This window comes from Azolla caroliniana, unplaced genomic scaffold (genome assembly GCF_043228905.1).
Source record: "Azolla caroliniana isolate FFs.n. ecotype wild unplaced genomic scaffold, voAzoCaro1.0.p SCAF_21, whole genome shotgun sequence".
NCBI classification, from domain to species: domain Eukaryota; kingdom Viridiplantae; phylum Streptophyta; class Polypodiopsida; order Salviniales; family Salviniaceae; genus Azolla; species Azolla caroliniana.
Window position 1 is genome coordinate 328436 of NW_028230456.1, and position 24304 is coordinate 352739.

Here is a 24304-nt window from a genome sequence, read left to right on the forward strand (position 1 = left end):
CTTGAGTTGGCAGACGGCTTTCGGATGAATGTTGGATTCAAAGTTGGTTGGTTGTACCATGTACACCTCCTCTTCTAATTCGCCTTGAAGAAAGGCGTTCTTTACGTCCATTTGATGGAGGTGCCACCCTTTCGCCGCGACAAGTGCAATTACGGTCCGCACAGTCGTCATCTTTACCACCAAGGCAAAGGTCTCTTCATAGTCGACTCCATGTGTTTGTGTGTATCCTTTCACCACGAGTCGAGCTTTGTAGCGGTTGATGGAGCCGTTGGCATTATACTTCACCTTGTAAATCCATCTGCAGCCGATTGCCTTCTTCTACGGTGAGTAGGGAACGAGATCCCGTGTCTCGTTCTTGCATAGTGCTTGCATCTCCTCGTTCATTGCTTCGACCCATCATGGATCCTTGACTGCTTCTGATAAACTTTCCGGTTCTCAAATTGTCGCCACCTTCATCATAAAGGCATAGTGGTATGCCATATAATCGTTGTAGCCGAATCGGCTAACTGGATTCTTCTCACGGGTGGAGCGACGGAGTTTTTTGTTTTCCGTGACAATGGTTTACTTTACGCCAGATGTCCTCATGATAGGTACATCAAAGCCACCAAACTCATTGTCGAGGGAGTGAGTCAATTTGTTGTCGTCGAAGTGATCGTCTTCATATTCCGGTATTTTTGCCTTGCCTTTGTCCATCTTCGGACTAGGCCGAGATGTGCTTTGGTCACTCAAGGGCTCTTGTGGCCCACTAAGCCTTGTTGTAATCGAGCTTTCTTCGAACATGTGTTCTAGTCTATCTCCATCTTCTGTCTCTTGTTCAGCAGATTCCGGGTCGACTGGAAATGGTTCGGGAGGATTCGGCTCGGGTTCACACCATGATGCTGATTTGTTGAAGACTACATCTTGGCTTACACGAACCTTCCGATAGAGGGGTTATAACACTTGTACCCCTTTTGCTCCCGTGAGTATCCAACGAGGATACATTTCTCCGACTTTGGGTCGAGCTTTTGTTGGTTCTCGTCGGGGATGTGCACATATGCAATGGAGCCGATATATCCGAACATGTGATAGATCCAACTTCTTTCCGAAAACCTTCTCATGCGGGGTAACCTCATGCACGCCAGATGTTGTACACCATTATATTGTGCATCATTATCCCTTAGATGGAGTCATTTCATAGTAAATGACCATGTTTTCAAATTCAATACCACTACCATTGTCAATCAATCATCTAGATACCATACATTTGCATCACTATTGGATCATCTACTACAAAAATTCAATAGAGCTGAACTTATACATATGACAAAATAAGTCTAAGCAACATACATTTTGTTGGATTTCAAAATGGATGTGTATGTCATTAACTATGAGCTCCCTAAACTAGAAAATGATTGTGAGTAACAAGTTGTCAAAGAATAATATATGTGTTATGAATGCCAAAACGTCGATATAACTTGTTTTGCTCATTGAATTTCTTGACAACCGCTCATTGTATAAACAAACATCAACTTGTGAAAATGTAGTGTCACAAATGTGCACTTGTTGTGTATGTCTTTTTCTTGAGCTTTCGAGTGTCAAAATACCATTATCCAGAATGATTCTTCTTCCTCTTCTATACTATATAATATTTATCATGCAATAATATGATTATGTCAAGGTCGCCACCAGTATATTATTAGCTACTAGCTTGCTTCTTGCCCCATAAATGTAGCTTCTTCTCAAAATTGTAGAGGCCTATATCTCGCCCCAACATAACCAATCCTCTTCAGTGTGAGTTTCTCAATCATTGACAACATTGCCATGATCAAATCCTCATCAAAGTGGATTTAGATGGAAACATACAATTTCTACTGTTCATACTACTCACTACAATTTTGATGACTTAATATTTTTACAAAAATAGAAGTCCATAACTAGCAATTGGCATCAAGTTGGTTTGGTTTGTGATGCTCAATTAAACTCGCCATTTAAAAAAAACACTTTACGGGTTTTATGTTAATTTATAGATTAAAATGACCATTAAGTAATTTAAATACTTACATATACTAACAAGCTTGATAGATGAGCTGAATTGTTAACCAATTCTAGAGCTTAAACTGAACCAAGCCAAACCGTTTACCTCTTAAGCCATGAATCATCACCACCAATTACTATCCATAATTATAGCAAAATTCTATCAATACTATAATTCATTCTACATTATTGCAATTTGCAAGCATGGAAGGTAAGCTTTGCACAAATATGTCCTAGTTTTCACATTGTAAAAGGGCTAAAATGTCATGGGAGATGACACCTTACAAGACGCATGTACCAAATATGACCAACAATAAAGATTAGATCATGATTCTACAAAATGAGATGGCTAATTAATCCCTGCATAAGGCAAAATGCAATATAATCATAAGACCAAGGCTATAACCATAATTCATACATAATCATGTAATCATCAAATAAATGCTAATGCAACATCAAAATACTGGCTTTAGAAATAAGAAACAAGTATTGCTTACAATGTATTGGTATAGAAACATCAGATGATAATAACATGAATGGAAGGCTAGATGAATACATTTAGGTTAATGAAATTGATATCTCAAACTCCAAATAAATACCGATAGACTACATCAATATGCTTATCTTTGAAATAATCCTCACTTCCAGGAATGGTTGATTAGAATAAGAGAAATAAAGACCTTAAATATTGATGGAAATTCCTACATTGTTACAGCACTCTTGTTGCATAATGCATTATCAGTTCTCATTGAACGAGAAGAAAAACAACTACAACACTCTTGTTGCATAATGCATTATCAGTTCGCATTGAACGAGAAGAAAAACAACTTTCCTTCTTAATGTCGTAAGAAGTTACAAATAGAGTCTTACCTCATGTAACCCTTTTCCAACCTGAATCCCAAATAAATACAAGTCAATCTACCACTGAACTTCATATCTAAGATTGACCCTCTCTGAAAGTGCTCATTCTCTTAACAGGAAACTTTTCATTGAAAACTCTGTATTGGCATTACACCAGCAGGAGATCACAAAACTGAATACTTGCCAGGCCGACCTCCACCAGGAAGTGATAAAGCTGCAGCTGTACACTCTTCTAGTAACCTTTTAATTTCTGTCTTGGCTTTCTTCACAGAATTCTCAGTAGAGCCTTCAATGAAAAGATAAAGTTTCCTCTCTCCAGGGGCTGGAAGCTTTCCAGGGGGGAAATATTGTCCTCTAGTTGTAATAGCTGCTTCAGTCCATTCACTTATTGGCCCCAGGAAATCCTTATGAGTAACTTTCCATCGAGCATGCTGCGGGAAATCATTAATCTCTAGTTCTGCCTCATAGTGCTCTGGCATTGCATCCGCTTGAATCTTCGAAAGATTGTGCTGCAAGTTGATGACAGCTGCAAAAGCTGCAGCTTTCGCTGCGGCTTCATTGGCAACAGGAGGAACCGCACTAACAGCAAGGCCGGGAAACCCTAATCCTGGGATAGATGGAACAATACCTGTAAAAATCCAAATATACATTTTGTTGATCAAAAGCAGACGAGATCTAATTATTACATGCTTACTTCACACATGGCACAAATACCCACTTTGTTTACCACACACATTTGTTAACAATGTGAAGGAGAAATTGAACAAATATCTACCTTCAGAATCTGTCTTTACTAGTTACATATTGTTCACAAACACAAAGGAGAGAGAAATGGTGCAGATACCCACTTTTAGAAGAGGTACTTACTACTTGTATATCATTCAAATGTAAAGAGGAAAATGGAACAGATATACACTTCCGGAATACATATCTATCATATCCATATTAATCAGATGTAATGGAGGAAAGAAGAGAACGAACCTGTTGAGGTAGTCATAGCTGGTACATTCGGCAATCCCATGGATGCATTGGTCAGACCAAGCTGTGGAATCATCCCTCCTGAAACACCCTGAGTCATCGATAGCAATTGATTACTCACACCAAATGGAGGCTGTTGCTGTTGCTGCTGTTGCTGCTGCCCTACAGCCTTTGCAACCATAGCAGCCGCAGCAGCTGCCGCTACTTGTGCAAGGTCACCTCCTGCTTTCCGGATTCCATCATCTTCAGATTCTGAATCCGATTTATCCTCCTCTTCCTCAAATCCATATTCCTTTGCTTGCGCTTTCTTGGCGGCTCTCATGGCTTCATCTTCTTCCTCATTGAACTTAAACCCACTTCCACCATACCCACTACCATGCGCCTGTTCTGTCCCCTGGTTCACTTTAGCCATGAACTCGTCTGCCAACTTCTTCAAATCTTCCGGAACAGCCTGCTCTGATAGCTGCAGTGCTTTGACTAGATCAGGAGCATATCGAGCTTCCTCTGGCGAAATGAACGTAATAGCAACACCCTTCTTCCCTGCTCTTCCTGTCCGACCTACCCTATGAACATAATCCTCATAATGATTTGGCACATCAAAGTTGATGACAAGCTCAAGATCTTTAACATCAAGACCTCTCGCCGCAATGCTTGTTGCAACCAGCAGATTGCAAACATTGGTTTTAAAGTCACTAATGGTTGATTCCCTGTCTGTCTGCTCTTTCCCTCCGTGGAGGGATAAACAAGGATAACCATTCCTCATCAGATCTCTGAAAAGGTTGTCACATTTGTCTTGCGAATGGACAAAGACTAAAACCTTTCCTTTGCCATACCATTCTCCCAGAAGCTCCAGCAATCTCAAGAACCTTTCCCCATCAGGCCTTACCTCCACAGTTTGGGTAATGTCCTTGTTGACCACACTCCTTCCGCCCACTTGTATTTCCACTGGTCGAGTTAAAACCTTCCTTGCAAGAACCTCAACTTGCCGGGGAAAAGTTGCAGAAAACAATACAGTTTGTCTATCAGGCCTTGTGTTTTGAACTATTCTAGTGATTTGGGGCTCGAATCCCATATCAAACATACGATCTGCTTCATCCAAGACAAGGTAAGTCACCCTCCTAAGATTGGTGATCTTCCCTGCACTAGTACACAAAATATCGATCATTCGGCCAGGTGTACATACCACAATTTCGGTTCCTCGTTTTAGATCACTTATCTGTTGGGCCACTCCAGAGCCCCCATAGACAGGAACAGCTGCTAAACCAAGAGCTTTGGAGAATTTCTTAATATCATTATAGATCTGTTGTACGAGCTCTCTCGTCGGGGCCATGATTAGACCTATAGGTCCATCACCTGAGACGAGAGGAGACTGGTCTTTTATATGCCGCAACATAGGCAAAACAAAAGCAAGGGTCTTTCCTGACCCTGTCTTTGCAATGCCAATGCAATCTCTACCGCTCATGATGATGGGAAGAGCCTGCGCCTGGATAGGCATGGGCTTTTCGAACCCCATCTTCTTGATTATATCCAGAGTTTTCGTTGCTAAACCAGTCTGATTCCATGTCTTAACCGGCCTTGGCACGTCCTTACCTCTTATTCTCAATTCCAACTCCTTTCGGTATGTTGCAACTTCTTCAAGGGTCATCCTTGATATCTCTTTAACTTCAATATAGAAGTTCTTCCTGAATGGCATGTAGTCGATTTTCGAATGATCTACTAGTGCCAGCTTCTCAACCTTGGTCTTCTTTACTCGTTTCATGAACTCATCATCATCTTCATCTTCATCATCTTCCTTTTCATTGTTTACTTCCTCATAATCACTATCATCTCCTGGAAGAATGCGTCCCGTGGCATTTCTAGAAACAATCTTGGATGAAGTGACACCATTAGAAACTGGTACAGAAATCTTCATTTTCACAGATTCCACAATAGTTACAGTAGTTCCGTCTCTGAGAGCATCCTTGGCATCCAATTTCTCAACCTCAGGCAAAACCATTGAATTCATAAAAGCATCAAGGGTATCCACATCGTCTTCATCTGCTCCCATATTCATAGCTATATCCCCATTCCCATCTATTTTGACGTCATTTAGATCTCCATTAGACTCTTCATGCTCATCAGCCATGGATATATCACCATTATCATCGTTCTCCAGATTAGATGCACTCTTCTTCAAACCATCAACGTCTTCTTCATCTGACTCTTCTCCTTCAAGAGTCCATGTTTTACCACTGTTTGGCTGGTTATCGCCTCTATTTTTCATTTCTTCTTCTTCTTTTTTTCTGCGGAGCTCTTGCCATTCCTGAACCCTTCTCCTCCTTTTCTCAGCTTCTTCATCAAGTTTCCTTTGCTCTTCTTCAAGATCTTCTTCTTGAGGGGGTGCTTCTTTCTTAACCTTAGTTTCAGTTTCTTCTTCTTTCCTCCGCCTCCTCCTCCCTCTATCTTTCTCTTCATCCTCTTCTCTATTCTTCTCTGCTTCTGGCTCTCTTTCCCTGTGCTTCTTTCGCTCACTTTTGCTACTCTCTCTCTCTTGATCCTCATCTCTTCTTCGTCGTTTTCGATCATCATCAATATCTCGATCTCTTCGCTTTCGATCATCGTCACCATCTCTGTCCCTTCGTTTTCTATCCTCCTCGCCATCTTTATCTCTTAGTTTCTTCTCATCATCGTCTCTGTCTTTTAGTTTCTTCTCATCATTGTCTCTATCTCTGTGTTTCCTCTCATCAGCATCCCTTTCTCTGTGTTTCCTCTCTTCAGCATCCCTTTCTCGGTGTTTCCTCTCATCAGCATCCTTTTCTCTGTGCTTCTTATCATCTTCAGCATCCCTTTCTCTGTGCTTCTTATCATCTTCAATATCCCTTTCTCTGGGTTTCCTCTCATCCTCCACATCTCTATCTCTGTGTTTCTTATCATCATCATCCCTATCTTTGCGCTTCTTATCGTCTTCCACATCCCTATCTCTGCGCTTTTTGTCATTGTCATCCTTCTCCCTGTGTTTCCTACCGTTTTCATCTCTGTCTCTGTGTTTCTTATCATCTTCGCCCCTTTCTCTGCGTTTCCTATCGTCTTCATCCCTGTCTCTGTGTTTCCTATCATCCTCTACATCTCTGTCTTTGTGTTTCTTCTGATCCTCAACATCTCGATCTTTGTGTTTCTTATCCTCTTCATCTCTTTCTCTGTTTCCATCCCGTTTTTCTTTCTCTCTTCTGTCCCGTTTCTCTCGCTCTCTCTCTTTTGCATCCAGTCCCTCCTTACCTCTCTCTTTCACATCCAATCTCTCCTTACCTCGATCTTTCACATCCTCTCTATCCTTACCTCGATCTCTGCTACTCCGGTCTTTCTTTTCCTTCTCTGCTCCTATCACAGCGTCGGCATCAGAGTCGTTTTCTCTGTCTCTTTCTTGCTGCTTTCTCCTGCTTTCCTTCTCCTTCTCCTTGTCTCTGTCCTTGTGATCACGATCTCTTGTTTTCTCTCTGTCTCGATCGCGTGCTCCTCCTCTGCTGCTTCTCTCCTTATCTCTGTCGCGGTAAGCCATAGCTTCACGCGCGCGCGCACGGATACACGCGGAGCTCTGCTCTGCTCTACTCTATCTACTCTTTTCTTCTTCAAGGAGGAGCAGCGAGACTTTGTTTGAGAGAAGGAACTCTGTCTCTCTGTCTCTCTCTCTCCCCCCAACTCTGGTAGTAGTAGTATTAGAGAAGAAGAAGAAGAAGCATACATATTGATGATACATATGTATATGTATGTATACGGTTGGGTTGTAGAGTCTAGACTGTAGTAGTATGTACATACATATGTCTATCTCTTAATGTAGTGGCTCAAGGAGGGGGGAGGGGTTGCAAGCTGGCTACCAAACAATAACTATTTGTTTCCATCCTCAACCAATTACTCGAGGTTAGCTGCCTCTATTAATTAGTTAATTATATATGATTGCCCACGGTGCTCACGTAAATTTCAAATTTTGGAACCTCTCCTTAGCTAATTTTGATTAAAAATATTGTTGTTAATTTTCCCACATTTTCAATGAGATGTATTTTCGAAATATTGACAATGGTGTTGTGATGTGGCGGGTCCAAAGGTGGGACGTAAAGAAAAGAGGGAAGCTTAATAGTTAAAAAGAGATATTGATTCAGAGGGTTTTTTTGAGGTATTTTTCTTCTTCTCTCTTGGGTTTTAGGGTTTCTTGTGTGTTGTGTACGAGTGGGTATTGGGCCGGTTCTCCTCATCCTTCTTCCTACTTGGGTTGTGTTAGGGCTAGTGGAATACACTTCTTCTTCAACTCCATCTTGGGTTATTTGTTGGGGTCGTCTTGCATGAAACAGATGCAAATATGGAGAAAGACGGATATTGTAAGCCTTATTTTGGAAAGGGGATGTCTTTGTAAACAAATTAGTCGGGTTTTGTTTCAATCTAAGAGTTTCTTGTATTAAGCATGGGTAATTAGTCTTAACCCTTGTTGCCCCCTGTGCGATGGTGTTGAGTGAAGGGAGAGAGAGAGAGAGAGAGAGAGAGAGAGAGAGAGAGAGAGAGAGAGAGAGGTTGATTCTCGATGCTGGCAAGAGGGTTTCCTCAACCAAGATTTCATCCAAGCATATGATTCCTCGAAGCAAAAGCATTTCTTGAATCAAAAGTTTCCTCGAACCAAGGCTTCCTCACACCAATGTATCCTCATACTAGGGTTCGATGGAGTGTGAGAGATGAATGTCAAAATTGTACGGCTTGGATGACTCCTCCAAGATGACAAAGGACTTGATGGGTTGGGTCTGAGTCACCCGGAAACGTTGTCGCGGTATTTCCGCGTGGATGCGTAGAAATAGGGCAGGACCACGGGGGTCTTGAACCGAGGAATCGAGAAAGGAAGAAGAGGCCCGCACGTCGCGTACACGCAAACACCGTGAACAAACAAAGAGGAGTACGAAGGAGGTGGTCGTAGGTTTCGGTCTCAATGCAGTGCGAGAGAATAGCAACACGAGAACGACATAGTAGAAAAACAACATAAAGCAACGGAATAGATTATCAATAGTAGCTACGACGTGCGCGTGAAGCACAGGGAACACAACCGGTCAGAGCCGCGAACAGAGCTTCGAGCTCTAAAGAAAACACACAAAAAAGGGGGCCTCTGGCCTCTGGCCTGTAGCGCGCGGGCGCTTGACGCAAGTCGAGGGTTCCTTCTGGGGTTTGGTCGTAGAGGTTCGGAAGAGAACGAGAGAGCGAGATAGAGAGAGAGAGCTCCTCCTTCCTATTCGGCAACATCTTCTCCTCCTCAAAACCCTCTATCCGTCAAACAGTCTGACGCCGCCCCTTTTATAGCACAAGGAGCGACAGTTACATTAGGTTTAATGACCTCTTGATGTGCTCTCGGTATCTCCCTTTTGTTCTCCCCCCCTTTGTTTTATTAAATCCTCTATTAATGCCTAGCTTCCTAGTAATCCACAAAACCTACAAACACCTAGTATTTACATAAATCCACTTGTGCACACCCACATTCCCATGCATTTGGCGACGTTTCCCCCTATGGCCTGGAATCTTCACGACATCCACCCCCACCAAAATGCACATCCTCCGGTATGTGCCAAGTAGCGAGTTTAGTGGAGGATTCTAGGGCCAGCCATTACTCATCCTCTCGGTCCGAGTCATCGCTTTCGATTCCCATCATCGGGTCCGGTTCTGCTTCGTTCCGCCTTTTGAAGGCCTTTATCCGCTTCCTGGCTACCAGTGTCGTCATTCGGGTCCCGTCGAGCTCTGCGAGATGGTATGTCGTGTTGTCGTTCGCACAAGTCACCATGTACGGCCCGAACCACCATTTTGCGAACTTATGTGTAGACCGATGCTGGTTGTCAAGACTGTTGGCATAGACCAGCACCCAGTCGCCTTCCTCGATCTTCTTCGGCCGGAGTCGGTGCGTCCGGTCGAACCTAGCCTTGTTTCTGCTCCGTGCCTCTTTTACCCTCGTTGTTGCCCGTTCCATGTCTTCCGGCCTTCGCTCGAGTTGTCGAATGCGTGCCGCCAACAACTCTTCTCAGCTCATTTCATCAGCCCAATTGACCGCCATCCAGGAGGTAATTGTTCGTTCAACTGTCACAATGGGTTTCTGCCCGAACATGAGCTTCGTAGGCATGCACCCAGTCACCGAACTGTGAGTAGTCCTGTCCGCCCATAACGCGTAAGGGAGTAGTCTCGGCTAGTTGCCGACTTGTCCTTCGCATGCGTGCACTATGGCTTTTATGATCGGTCCATGACCCTGCTCGACTTTCCCGTTTGCTTCTGGGTCGTACGCCGTTGTGAGGGACAACTTCACCCCTAGTCGGTCAAACAGCTCCTTGGCCTCCTCCGCATCCAGCTCTCCTCGACCGACCACTATCTTTCCTATGCACCCGTACTGACAGACGACATCCTCAATTAGAAACTTGCACACGACCGTGGTGGTCTTGTTTGTCAATGCTCGACCCTCCACCTGGTTTGTCATATCTTCCCTTGCTAGCACCAGGTATCACATGTCCTACTCCCATCGACATTGTCACCAAGTCGACCATCCACTTGAAGTGTATGGCCGGCGAGTAAGTCGGGTGTAGCTCGTCGCGGTGTCGAACCACTGAGTGCATCTGGCAGCTCTCACATGTCGAAACGAAGTGGTGCACGCCTTTATACATTCTCGACCACTAGTACATATCCTTTAGCTTCTCGAACATGGCCCATGTACCTCAATGCCCGGACTAACGGCTTTCGTGGAACTCCAATATCAACTTCGCTTGATCCTCGGTTCGCGTTACTACTCGGAGTGGCGTGTCGTTCCACTGCTTCGGATGCCTCCAGATTTTCCCATTTCGTAGGAAGTACTTGTACGCCCTCTTTCGGAGTTGACTCGCTTCCTCTAGGCTTGTCCATGATGTATCCGCCATCATCGTTCTTAGGAGCCTTCCGATTAGAACCCACTCCTTGTCGTAGTTGTCCTCGTCGAACTCGTTCAGGGGTGGAGTGCTTTGCCTATTTACCTTGATTCGTGCTGATTTGAAGCAGTCCGCGCCGACTTCTTCGTCTTCCGACACCATGCCATCCTTGTCCTCGAACCTTGCTTTGGAAAGCATATCAGCCATGGCGTTGTCTTTTCTGGAAATGTGCCATATTTCCGGGTTCAGAGACTTGATGTACGCAATCCATCTGAGCATGGCCAAGTCAGGAATTGCGCATATGGAAACCATACCGAGAATTGGTAGGCAATCTGTTTCTACAATCACTTATGTCCCAATTAAGTAGTCCTTGTCGAGCTTAACCGCCGAAACGATACCCCATAGTTCGTGCTTGACCTGGGCGTATCCTCGTTGTTGCTCGGTCAACACTCGCGCCAAACCGGATGGTGAAATGCGTGCCGTTCTCATCTTCTAGATTTACGACCCATCCGATTCTGGTCAGGCTGGTGTGTACCGTGATGTAAATCGGAGTGTCCGGTTTGAATACAACGTTCCGTAAAGTTGGTGCAGTTGTAAGCATTTGTTTTAGTCTCCGGACCGCCTCTGTGTGCTCTTCGACCCATTCGAAATTCCTGCCTTTCTTCAACATGCCGTAGAGTAGCTCCACGACATGGGCGTAGTGCGGTATCCATATGTGGTAGAAGGCGCATGCTCCCAAGAAACGTCGGACCTCCGTGACGGATCCACACTACTCTTTCATTACCGAGATGGCCTCTACCTTTGCCGAGGACAACCTTCGACTGTACGGCCCGCATAGGTGGCCGACCGCTAAGATCTCTGGTTGTCCGAAAGCCGACTTCTCCCCGGAGAAGGTAAATCCAACGCCCTCAAGCCTTTGTAGTATCTTCTCGCAGTCGGAGATGTGGTCTGTGACCAACCTTCAACATCTATTTGCTCCGGTAGACTCATCCTTTGTGTCCTCCGGACACCCCTTTATAGGAATGTCATCCAGGAATGGCATGGTGATGTCCAGGATGCAGTCCCTCAGTACTTTGTTCATTGCATTCACCATGTGTGCCACCTAGTTGGTCCCTCCTTGCGGTAGGGTACACATCCTAACTAAGTCGAGAGGGGTTCACATCGTCGCGATGTCCCTACTTTCGACGACTAGCTGGAATTGATCATACCCCGAGTATAGATCTCCGACCGAGTATATGGACCTCCCGGTGAAGGCTTCTGCGAACTCATCGATTGATGGTTCAACTCCTGTATTGTGAATGGTCACCTTATTGACCAACTACAAGTCCTGAATGAAGCGTAACGTGCCATTCTTCTTTGTTACTGTAAACCACCGGTTGGAGTAAGGGGCACTCAATTGTTCGAGGATGTGCAGCTCCACTTTCTGCTTAAGAAGCTCCATCAACATTAGAATGTGAGCTCTCGGTACCTGAATTGGCTTGAGACTCCACGACACGTGCGGCACCGTAAAGATTACCATTGGTTCGACAACGGTCGGGTCGACGCACCCGATCTCTCCCGGTGAGAATGTGAAGGCTTTCTCGTGCCTCTCGAGCATCCTCCTGAACTGGTCCTCTTCTGCCGGCAGTAGGAAGCCACCCCCACTAATCTTCAACTCTCGCAACGTCTTGTTGATGAACCGGTGGCCTATGCTGGCCAGATCTCGCAAGCTTGGGTCGGTAGCGACCCTCTTTATTTGTTCCCAGCTACCCTCCGGCAAGGGAGTTGCGATTGGCTTCACCTTCCGGTCCACAGTATTGTACTTGGTGTCCACGTGGGCGGTCCGATGCGCCCCGATTTCCCTTTTGAAGTCCGCAATGATTTCGTACATCTCGACCGAGTTAACCGGTATGACTTGGTCTTCACTTAGACCTCCTTCGATTACACTCTTGATTTCTCCAAGGGTGTTATCAAATGAAACCGCCAGGTTGATTGTTAAGGGATATCTGAAAAAGAGGGCATTGTTTTCTACGAGGTTTTCTCTCTAATGATTAAGATGACCACACTACATGTCTTGTTTGTCCTCACAATCGCCATTCCAAACGGATGTTAAAACAACTTTGTTGCATGGGGATTTACACGAAGAGCTATACATTGTAAAAGAGCATCTAATATGCAAGTTGAAAAGGAGCTTATATTGCCTAAAACAAGCCCCTAGGCAATGATATAAGAAGTTTGATGCATTTATGCTCAAACATGGGTTTAAAAGAAGTGATGTAGACCATTGTTTATAAAATTAAAAGGATGACGATGATCACCCAATTATTCTCGTATTGTATGTAGACGGCATGCTGCTGGCAAGGAAGAAAAAGAGCACTCTGAATGCTCTAAAATAATAGTTGAACTCTACATTCTCAATGAAAGACCTTGGGGAAGCTGAGCATATTCTTGGTATGCAAATAAAAAGGGATAGACAATATCATACTTTGCATTTATCCTAAGAAAAGTACATTGAAAAAATGTTGTACAAATTTTATGTGGTTCATGTCAGATGATGGACTAAAAGTCCTCCTCCACCCAAGTTGTATTCCTAGTGTGAACACACTATCTTAGTTAGGGCTTAGTTACCCTAACTATAAAAGTGAGTAAATGAATTTCATAAAAGTCTAGGGGGATTCGTAATACGATTGTTTTTCTTGAGCTCTAATTGTTTGTGCAACTGTCTTCATCTTCATCTTCTTGTGTAATCTCATTGATTGAACAATGCACATTATTTACATTCTCACTTGTCATCTTGTTTGCCTGATCTGCATACAAGATCCTATTGCTATTTTGCAAGCAGCCGGCTCATCATCTCACACAATCAATTAAGCCATAACAATGTTCCACAGTTGATGTTGAGCCTATTAGAGTGCCATTGTAGCCACATGTTGCTTTCCAAGGATGATTGTCCCGAAGATGATGATGCAACCAATTACATGAAGAATGTTCCACATGCATAAGCTTGTGGCTGGCTCACTTATGTATGCTATGATTGCCACTCGAATGAGACATTGGTCATGTGGTTAGAGTTGTAAGTAGGTGTTCATGGATAATCCGGGTAGAACTCATTTGGAGACAATCAAATCTATCTTTAAATATTTGAAAGGCACCATGTTATTGAAAGGTTCCATTAGATGCCTATGTTATTGAAAGGTATGTTAGAGTTGAACAGATTTTGTGATTTAGACATGGCAGGTAATGTGGATACATGCAAGTCCACGAGTGGCTATGTATACACCCTTGCATGTTTGGCTATTTCGTGGTGCTCTAGAATTTCAAGGATATAATTGCACTATCTACTACAGAGGCTAAGTATATTTCAACTATAGAGGCTTCCAAAGAAGCCATTTGTGTAGTGAGTTTGGGATGCTTGAAAAGGCACCTATTCTTGGTTGTGATAGCCAAAGTGCCATATGTTTGGCAAAGAATGCAATGCTTCATGCTTGCACAAAGCATTTTGATGTGAGATACCACTTTATTAGAGAAGTGCTAGAGGATGGCCTAATCACTTTGATCAATGTCAATACTTCACAAAATCCAGTAGATGCTCTCACAAAGTGTTTAACCAAGGCACATCAACTATGTATAGAGATAGTAGGAGTTACTTAGCTTAAAGGTGCCTCCTTGGTCTTATAAGTGGGAGGTTGTTGGAGGATAAACACCCCAAGGACTCTCCTTTTTCTATATCTTGAATGTTCCATGTGACACATCTTTCTAGAGCTTTCGATACACATCTTTACTATATTTTTGGCCCCAATTTAGGGGTTATTGGCATTTACATTATCTTTATAACTTTTGGTCATTGGCCATATGTTAACATGCCCAAATGACCTAAAAGTTACTTATCAATAAGAATTGGTCCCAAATCTCTCATCATGAGATAGGGACTTTAGCAACTAGGGTTTCCTCTCCATTTTATGCACAATTCTCTCTATTTTCTCTCTCCTCACACAACAGCCCATTCCCTTAGTGTTGTGGATCTAACGAAGCCATCACATCATCTCTCTTTTAGACAGATGTGTTTCACATTTCTCATATTTTTCAAGGTATGCCCTGCAAGCATGTTCTACAATTGCACTTCCCATTTGCTAATACTTCTAAGGGTGGAGAGGTGATTTAGAAATGGAATAGAGAGATGCAACGTATCAACCATTGCAGTTTGAACCAGGGCAAAAGGCATGATTTGCACAAAGGCATTAAAAGTGCAGAAGACTTATCTTACAAGTGCCATCTTTCAGTAACAAAGGGAATTTCACATCATATCACCTATGACAGTATAGTGATATATTTTCTTTCTTAGTTTCAGGAGACTTTGATGATAATGCTTTCATGAATTGAGCTGTTATATGGCTCATCATAACATGGAAAATATCAATTCCCACTTTGGAGGTGAAGTAGAAGCAGTGCATGATTCATCTTTCGTCTACTTGATGTCAAAAGAACAAACGTTTGATGACATCTATACACCAGTGAAGCTGCATCACAGAACTCGTAAGCCCCCTACAAACTGGCAACCCTCCCAAGGGAGATGATCTCCTGCATGAAACATTATCCCAACCCGATGTTGACTGAAGTTCCATTATCTATCCTAGTTGATTGCAACAATGATGAGTTGTTGTGAACACTACTAATGCTTGCATTTTTCTCTTGAAATTGTAGAGAAAAGCTGACATTAAAATTCTGTGACTTCAACTCAATGTACAAATAATCCTTTGCATCTTCAACATAAAATGGGCAGTTGATTCTATTCAAAACGCTATTTCTTCAGAGCAGTATACATGTTCAGGTCTCATCATGGCTTCAAGTTTGTCAGCATCCTCTTTCATGCCAGCAGCTGCAAACATGTTAGCCATTAAGACATAACCTGCTGCCAAGTTATCATCTAGTTGCACAATTTGATTGAAAACAGATTGTCCAAGCTTCACGTTGTCGCGTTGTTACGCGCGTGCGTGGAGAAAGGCGGGACCACGGGGGTCTTGGACTAGGGAGCGATGGAGCGTAGGAAGTCGCACTTCACCGTTTTCTGGGGCACCCTTGAAACGCACCGGAAGCAGCCGAAGAGTGAGAGGGAGTGAGAGAGCGTGCTTGACACCGACTCACGCACGCGCACACACACACACACACACACACGAACACACACGCCCTCTTGTACAGGAAATGCAGTGAAGGAGGGGAGCACCCGACACCAACAAGACGCCAATATACACAGACAGACGCAAACGTATATGTATATATATATAAGAAGAATACACTCCCGGCTTCGAGCCGGACCAGGATAGTTTACAACAGTCGTCTGCTATCAAGCCGCCGTCGGGGAGCTCTCGGGCTCGTCACGCCGAGTGGGGTCTTGCACAGGAGATAAGCTGCAGCCAACCCTAAACGAACACGAAGGGGAAGAAGAAGAAGCAGAAGAAACCTAACCTTAAACCTACCGGTATACCCACTAATCCAAAATGGGCAACCCTTTTACAAAGGGCGTTCCCTCCCTTTTATAGAACAAGGAGAGGGATGCGTTACAATGTGGGACAAATCCCGAATTTCATGGGATCGTCTGTCCCGACTTGACTACTCTTCGGCGCCATAAAGGCGCCCTCGATATTCACACCAAATGTACATGGGTGCGTACACACGTTGCACCTTGCCGATGTAGACAATGTTTCTCAGTTTTCGCCTATGGCCGAAATTCTTCACGACATCCGCCCCCACCTAACTGCACGTCCACCGGTACGTGCCAATCTGGTTGAAGGGTGAGAGATTTCGGCCGGTGAGAAACCGGTCTCCCGTGTTCCGCATCTCGGCTCGCTGCCGGTTTGATCCGGCGGCTTCGAGTCTTCCTTCGCGCTCGTCTCCCCGTAGGCTCGTTCGACCCGTCGATGGGTCCTCTGCCACGATCTCCGTAGCACGCGTTCTTCCGTTGGCCCTTGTCCGACCGTATGAACGTCCTGCTTCCCGTCGTATGCCCGATGTCCTCCGCTAGGGGAGTGCCCGTGGCAGCCCGCTTGGCCTCCGTTGTCGAATCGTGATGTCCCGATGGTGTTTCGCGTTGCCTTCGTCCTTCCGTCGCCACCTTCCTTCTCCATGGTCTTACATCGCCGCGTCGGCTCGAACCGCCATGGTCTCCAGAACGGTGTGGAAGATCCCTTTCCGGCCTTCTCCGCGCTCGCCTTTCCGCTCCGGCACCTCCGTATGTCACCTACCCTCGTCTGTTGTTTGGTACTGGCCGTGTTGCACTCCTCGTCGGCCCCTTTCCGGCCTGATCGTGCATCGATGTTCACCCGCATACCGGTGTCCTTTGCTTCTGAGGAACACCCCGTAGTAGCCCGCTTGGCCCTTCTTGTCGTCGTGCTGCTGAAACAGGTCCTGGGTCTTTCGCTTGCCGTCGTCCCCTCGCCCCCACCAGCTTGTCACCCTGGCTTGCCGTGTCAGTCTTTGTTACTTCGACGGAGTTACCGAGATCTACGAAGCGAGTGTGGAGGATCCTCCTCCGGCCTCTCTTACCGTCCTGGTTCCGACCCTGTGCAGTCTATTAGGCACTTGTCCCTTCGTTCTCGGCACCTCCCTTGTGCCGTCTTCCGCTTAGTCGGGTCCCATTTCCCGCCGCCACCAACCTTCTCTCTCGGTCTCATGTTGCCACGTTGGCCGAACTGCCAGAGTCTCTGGTTAAGTGTGGGGATCCTGTAGGACCGGACTTCCTTACGCCCATTGTCTTCGTCACCTCGCCGCCACCGTCAGTATCTTGGTCTTACGTCGACTGCGTTGCCGACTGCCGAAGTCTCTAGATCCGGTGTGAAGGATCCTCCGTAGACCGCCCATCCGTAGCCCTTGCCTTCGTCACCTCGCTGCCACCGTCAGTATCTTGGTCTTACGTCGACCGCGTTGCCGACTGTCGAAGTCTCTAGAACCGGTGTGAAGGATCCTTCGTAGGCCTTCGTCGCCTTCTTGACCCTGTCCCGGGTCATCCTTTTCCGCATTGCCGAGAGGGCGTTTTGTTTCACACCCTCTCTCGTGGTACCGACGTACCGTGTCCTCGGCCTCTTCGTAGGCTTGCTCTCTTCCTCCCTCCTGGAATGGTCATCCGGGAGTCCGCTGCGCCCGGTTCTCCTCCGGGTCCGTTCGTCCTTTTCCGTATTGCCGAGTCCCGTTCTCCTGTCACCACCAATCTCTCTTATAGGACTCACGCCGGCACTCGGGCCTGCAGCCGTATCGGTGTAAGGAATCCCATAGGACCGACTTTCATTCTCTTTCCAAACCTCGACCTTCGCCCGGTCGGTCTTTCTCCCCATGTAAAAGAGGGCGGCTCGTCCCACACCCTCTCCCGTATCGACACCTTTATGCCGAGTCTGGCCCCGATCGAACGATCCACGACCGGATCACGCTCCACCCGTATCAGAATGCTGATCCCCTCCTGCCGTGTTCGTCCTCGGCCTCCTCGCAGGCCGTTTCCCATCCGTCTTCGCTGGCATCGTGCCGGGACTCCTCGGTACCGCCATCCATCTCCTCGGTCTTACATGCGCATACGGGCCCAATTGCCGAGTTCTCCGGAATCGGGTCCGTGGGCTTTCGTCCGTTCCTTCCCCGTATCGTCTCGCCGGTGATTCTCACCCTTTCGCCGCCGCCTTCCTCCGCTTGGGACTCACGTGGGCACTCGGGCCCAACTGCCATCGCCTCGGGAGCAAGTGTGGGAAGACACAAAGAATCGCCCGTCCGTTTTGCGCCCTCTTGGCCCGCTTGGCCTTGTATGCCCTACGGGAAGCCGCCGCGCTTTCTCTTCCCGGTGTGTGCCCAGTTGTTCTCCGCGTATCTCCTTCGTTTCCTAGATACGACTCTCCGCTCATGCCGATCGCGCTCGGCCCATGTCGTCGATCCCGCGTTTGCCTCTCGAAGGCTTGATCCGACCGTCATTGTCGGTCAATCGTTGTCGCCCGTCCGCCGTATGCATGCTTGTGTCTTGGCCCTCCACCGTCCGTATTGCATGCGTCTCGTGTCGTGCTTCCGCCGTAGACCTGACCTCCGTTGGCCACGTCTTCCTTTGTCACCGTAGCCCGTTCCGGCCCAAGCTCGCCATCTTGGACCCGCTCGTCCATCATCTCATACCGGATACCCGCTCCGATAACTTTGTCCACTTCGGCCTCCGACTCCTCGCCGCCACCCGCCGTCTCTCCGGTCTCACGTTGATCCGCAACCGCCGAAGTCTCTAGAATGGGTGTGTAAGGTCCCTCTCGCTCTCGGTCTTCTAGCAAGCCGTGATCACCGTGCCCACTAGGCCTCCTTCTCGCTCTCACTGGCTCCCACCGTAACCGTACCCGGCCGGCTACGAATTGATCAAACAATCCCGATCTTGCCGGCTTCCTTCGGTTCGTGCCCGGTTGACCGGCCCCCGCTTCACTCTTCTTCCGCTCCGGCTCCCGGTCGGGTCGGATTACCGACCGGCTCATCTTTTGGTCGGGTCGGTTCCCGACTCGCTCCTCGATGCCGCTCCGGACCTCTCCTTCGGTCTTTTCGCACGTGCCCACTCCGGGCCTCTCATCCTCACGGCCACCGCCCATCTCCCCGGTCTTATGTCCGCGCTCGGGCGCAACCGCCGAAGTCTCCGGCCCCGGTGTTGAGGGATCTCGCCTCCGTCCGCTACAAACCTCCTCTTCGTCATTTCGGTTGCCCGCCTTGCCGCCGCCACCGTCCGTCTCTCTAGGTCTCACACCGGCTCTTGGGCCGGTTGCCGGAGTCTCTAGGATTGGTGTGTGGAAGGTCGCGGCACCACTGCTCGTCTCCTCCTCCCTAGATGTTTCGGGCCGCCATGTCCCGAATCCGTAGTTACCGGCCTCCATGGCCGTCCATCCGCCGCAAGACGAGAGAGTCGCTCTTTCCGCACCCACTCCCACATCGTCGCTGTCTGGTCGCCCGCCTTGCTGCCGCCACCGCCCGTCACTCTAGGTCTCACACCGGCTCTCGGGCCGGTTGCCGGAGTCTCTAGGCCCGGTGTGCGTAAGGTCGCGGCACCACCGCCCGTCTTCTCCCCACTCGATGTTTCGGGCCTCCATGCCCGAACTCCCTCATGTCCGCTCGAATCGGCGATCGCCGCCTCACCGTCCCCGACCTCGTCCTCGGTCTATCTTTCTCCGCATGTCGAGAGGGTGGCTCGCTCCGCACCCTCTCCCGTGGTACCGATGTACCATTCTCTTTCGGCCTCCTCATCCTCCGGCCGCCTCCGGCTCGACTCCATAATAAGCCCTTCTTCGGCTTCGATTTTCCCCTTCACAAGCTTGCATGCCTCCCGTATTAGCGCTTCTAGGTCGAGCTCCTCCGAACTGTTTTGCGTTGAGCTCTCTTCCGGCGGTAGTGCGTACCCACTCACCGCTCTCTCTTCTCCGCCGCTCGCGGGCCGTGTTGTGGCCGACCGCCTCGCATCATGTTGCCGACACACCCACCGATCGAACTCATGTTGACCTCTTCCTTCCGGTTCTGTGTACCCGTACGCCTCCAATAGGGCTCCCTCAAAGGACACCCACGACTCATGAGCTTCTCGTACCTCCTTGACCTCCTTGTGCACCGATACGGCCGCCACTCGAGGAAAATACTCTAGTCGCATCGCCTCGTCCACGCCCCCTTTCGCCATCTCGGCCTTGTAGGCTCCCAAAATTTTTAGGACCTCATTCCCATTGAATCGGCCGACTCGATCGACCACCCTTTCGACGGCTTGTTGAGCCACATCTCGCTTCGCCATCTTCCGTCCGTCTTCCATCACGATTTTTGCCATCATCTCCTCGAAGTCGAAGTCTTCTTCCATCTCCATGCTCACTTGCCGCCCTTCACGTCGGGTTCACCAAAGATGTCGCGTTGTTACGCGCGTGCGTGGAGAAAGGCGGGACCACGGGGGTCTTGGACTAGGGAGCGACGGAGCGTAGGAAGTCGCACTTCACCGTTTTCTGGGGCACCCCTGAAACGCACCGGAAGCAGCCGAAGAGAGAGAGAGGGAGTGAGAGAGCGTGCTTGACACCGACTCACGCGCGCACACGCACGCACGCACACGCCCTCTTGTACAGGAAACGCAGGGAAGGAGGGGAGCACCCGACACCAACAAGACGCCAATATACACAGACAGACGCAAACGTATATGTATATATATAAGAAGAATACACTCCCGGCTTCGAACCGGACCAGGATAGTTTATAACAGTCGTCTGTTGTCAAGCCGCCGTCGGGGAGCTCTCGGGCTCTTCACGCCGAGCGGGGTCTTGCACAGGAGATAAGTTGCAGCCAACCCTAAACGAACACGAAGGGGAAGAAGAAGAAGCAGAAGAAACCTAACCCTAAACCTACCGATATACCCTCTAATCCAAAATGGGCAACCCTTTTACAAAGGGCGTTCCCTCCCTTTTATAGAACAAGGAGAGGGATGCGTTACAATGTGGGACAAATCCCGACTTTCATGGGATCGTCTGTCCCGACTTGACTACTCTTCGGCGCCATAAAGGCGCCCTCGATATTCACACCAAATGTACATGGGTGCGTACACACGCTGCACCCCGCCAATGTAGACAATGTTTCCCGGTTTTCGCCTATGGCCGAAATTCTTCACGACAACGTTTGACCATTTCCGGCATGTACCCAATAAAGAGAGCCAAACTGAAGCACAATCCATGCAAGATGGCATGGCTTCAATAACAGAAACTGCCTTATCAAAGTGTCCTGCACTACCAAAGCCAACCACCATGCACGTATGATGCTCTATAGTAAGGCTAATCCCATACTTTATACTCAATTTCGCAATAAGCCTTTGGCTCTCATACCAGGACCCTGCATGGCTACTAGCACTAAGCATACATACAAGACTGACCTCCTCTGGACAAATACCCTCAATTTGCATCATTTGAAACGCATTGAGTGTGTTGTGATTTTGTCCTTGTTGAGCATACCCCGCCATTAATGCATTCCAGGATGCTACATCTCTGATAGGTAGGTCTTCCAGCACATCTTGGGCTTTTGTAAGCATACCACATCTTGCATACATATCCACCAATGTAGTACCAAGCACAATGTCTTCCTCCAACAAACCCCTCTGCACAATCTCATTGTGGATCTGTTTGCCTTTTATTGATTGCTCCTATGTTCATATAAGGTTTCAAAATAGAAATGAAAGTGACTGTATTTGGCGATAGGCCTACAGATTGCATCCGTTTGAGACAGTTAAGAGCTTCATGGCATTGTCCTTGTTGTGCATATCCAACAATTACTGTGGACCAAGACACAACATTTCGAGTTGGAAGACCTTCAAGCACTTCTTGTGCTTTTCCAACCACTCCACATTTGGTATACATATCCACTAAAGCATTTCCAATCACGCTATCTTTTTCTAGCAATCCTCTTCTCTGAATCTCATCGTGAATTTGCTCCCCTTTATCTATATTTCTTCTACTTCCACACGCCTTCAAGATGCAAATAAATGTAACTATATCAGGACTAAGACCATCATTTTTCATGGATTTGTAGCAGTTTAATACTTCATCATACTAGCCTTTTTGAGCATACCCCGTAATCAATGCATTCCAACAAACGGTGTTTCAAACAGGGAGATCATTAACCACTTCTTGTGCTTTTGCAAGAGCACCACATTTCACATACATGTCTACCACAATGGTGGCAAGCATGATGTCCTTTTCAAGCAATCCCTTCTTATTCCTAATTTTTTCATGGATTTGTTTCCCTTCATCGATAGCTCCTATGTTGCCACATGCCTTCAGGATGCACATGAAAGTGACCACATCTGGGGAGAAACCCTCACTTTCCATTCATTCCAAACAGTTGAATGTTTCTTGGGTTTGAGCATGTTGAACATAACCGCTGATAAGTGTGTTCCATGAGACTACATCTCGAGCAGGAAGCTCTTCGAGCACTTTCTGTGCCCTAGAAAGCATGCCACATCTAGTGTACATGTCCAAAAGAGCATTGCCAAGTGTGACATCCTTCTCTAACAAACCTCTCCTCCTAATCTTGTCATGAATTTGTTTGCCCTTATTGGTGGCTCCGATGGTGCCACATGCCTTCAATATACATATAAAAGTAACAGAATCAGGCGACAGGCACTCACAATATATCTGTTGCATACAATCTAAGGCTTCACTGCATTGACCTGCTTGAATGTAACCAGAAATTAACATATTCCAAGATATTACATCTCGAACTGAGAGTGAGTTGAGCATGTCTTTTACATTTGTCATTTCACCGCACTTAGCATACATATCCACTATGGATGTCCTTCTCCAATAAACCTCTATCTACGATCATTTTATGAACCCTTCTTCCCTCATCTAGAGCACTTATGTTGCCACAAGTCTTCAAAATACAAATAAAAGTGTCCGAATTTGGAACAACATTTTCTCTTTGCCTGCATGAATAAACATTCAATGCTTCATGAACTTGTCCTTGTTGGGCATACCCTGAAATGAGCGCATTCCAACAAGCGACATTTTGAACAGAATCTTCTTGTAGAAGTTTCCTAGCTTTCTCAAACATACCACATTTTGCATACATGTTGATTAGGCAAGTGGCAATGTGAGGATTCTGTTCTAGAAGCAAACCATCTCTTTTTAGGATTTCACCATGTATTCTTGTACCTTCATGAAGGTCTTTCTTGTTGGCACAAGACTTGAGCATGTTCATTATAAAAGTTGCATCTCTTGCTCTTCCCCATCTGCTTTTCATGCTCTTTTAAACCTCTCTGCTTCCCAAACTTCCCATGGATCCATTGACAGGCAGATGACAAGTCCCGTTGCATCAACCCCAAGTTTTGAAAAAACTAACAAAATAGCCTTAACTTTCAGTAGAATTGTACCCTGTCACTGTACAGTCCTGGTTCGATTCTCATCTAATGTATTGATCTAAATTTGTAAACCATTTCTTCAGAAAATGAATCCGTGGCCTTAGTATCTCAAGGAGGAGGATGTATGTCGTTTGTTTCTTAACTCGTAGCAACAAAGAGGGGGGCACATCTATAGATAACCAAAAATTTGAACCCTACTTCATCCATCTCTCTCTCTCATTCATTGAAAACAGTAGCGGGGTATAGATACTATATTCTCAAAGTTCACTCATGAGTAGCTACAACACTAAACATATTCTCTTCCATTAGTCATTTCTTGTGTGGGGTCTCTAACCATGGTTCCATCTTGCCATATTCAAACTATTCTGCCCAAGAAAACCCGTATGTTCATGCTTATACATTTTACCCACAATTCCAGTTCAGAAAACATACAGGTTTAACCATATAAAGTACATACATACATACTTACACATTTTGCGCAAATTTTCCTTGATCAAAGCATTGTATTCTCGTCCAGTTCAGGAAGCAAACAGGTTTAATCATATGTACAAAAGAAAACAATGGAAAAAATCCACTTCTGCTATTGATTCCAAAGAGAAATAATTTATATTACAAAGGTCTATTCTGCATCTGCATGCAGCATAGAACTCTTGATGACATTGTGATAATTGCCCCAAAACTTCCCATAGCCACCCCAAGACTACAAGATTGCTCCAAAACGCCCATAT

At 46.5% G+C, this 24304-nt stretch overlaps 3 protein-coding genes across 4 annotated transcripts; all 3 read right to left on the reverse strand.

The window, feature by feature from the left end:
* Positions 1 to 2564: 2564 nt before the first annotated feature.
* Positions 2565 to 7457, reverse strand: LOC147850130 (DEAD-box ATP-dependent RNA helicase 45-like). 2 transcript variants are annotated; one of them, XR_015531695.1, is made up of 3 exons: positions 3856 to 7457; positions 2839 to 3502; positions 2565 to 2781 (listed from the first exon to the last, which is right to left on the reverse strand). XR_015531695.1 is itself a non-coding variant. In XM_087336659.1 (2 exons), exons 1-2 carry the CDS (start codon positions 7385 to 7387, stop codon positions 3039 to 3041), a joined length of 3996 nt encoding a protein of 1331 aa, XP_087192785.1. In that variant the 5' UTR covers positions 7388 to 7457; the 3' UTR covers positions 2793 to 3038. The 2 variants fall into 2 exon arrangements, 1 of the variants encoding a protein (XP_087192785.1); XM_087336659.1 differs by lacking the exon at positions 2565 to 2781 and having other exon boundaries at positions 2793 to 3502.
* Positions 7458 to 15508: 8051 nt separating this feature from the next.
* Positions 15509 to 22545, reverse strand: LOC147850131 (pentatricopeptide repeat-containing protein At3g57430, chloroplastic-like). Its single transcript, XM_087336752.1, has 4 exons — positions 22324 to 22545; positions 21922 to 22182; positions 21365 to 21860; positions 15509 to 15642 (listed from the first exon to the last, which is right to left on the reverse strand). Exons 1-4 carry the CDS (start codon positions 22543 to 22545, stop codon positions 15509 to 15511), a joined length of 1113 nt encoding a protein of 370 aa, XP_087192878.1.
* On the reverse strand, positions 22546 to 23458 carry LOC147850132 (putative pentatricopeptide repeat-containing protein At3g13770, mitochondrial). The gene is made up of 2 exons (XM_087336753.1): positions 23026 to 23458; positions 22546 to 22886 (listed from the first exon to the last, which is right to left on the reverse strand). Exons 1-2 carry the CDS (start codon positions 23456 to 23458, stop codon positions 22546 to 22548), a joined length of 774 nt encoding a protein of 257 aa, XP_087192879.1.
* Between the last annotated feature and the right edge of the window lie 846 nt (positions 23459 to 24304).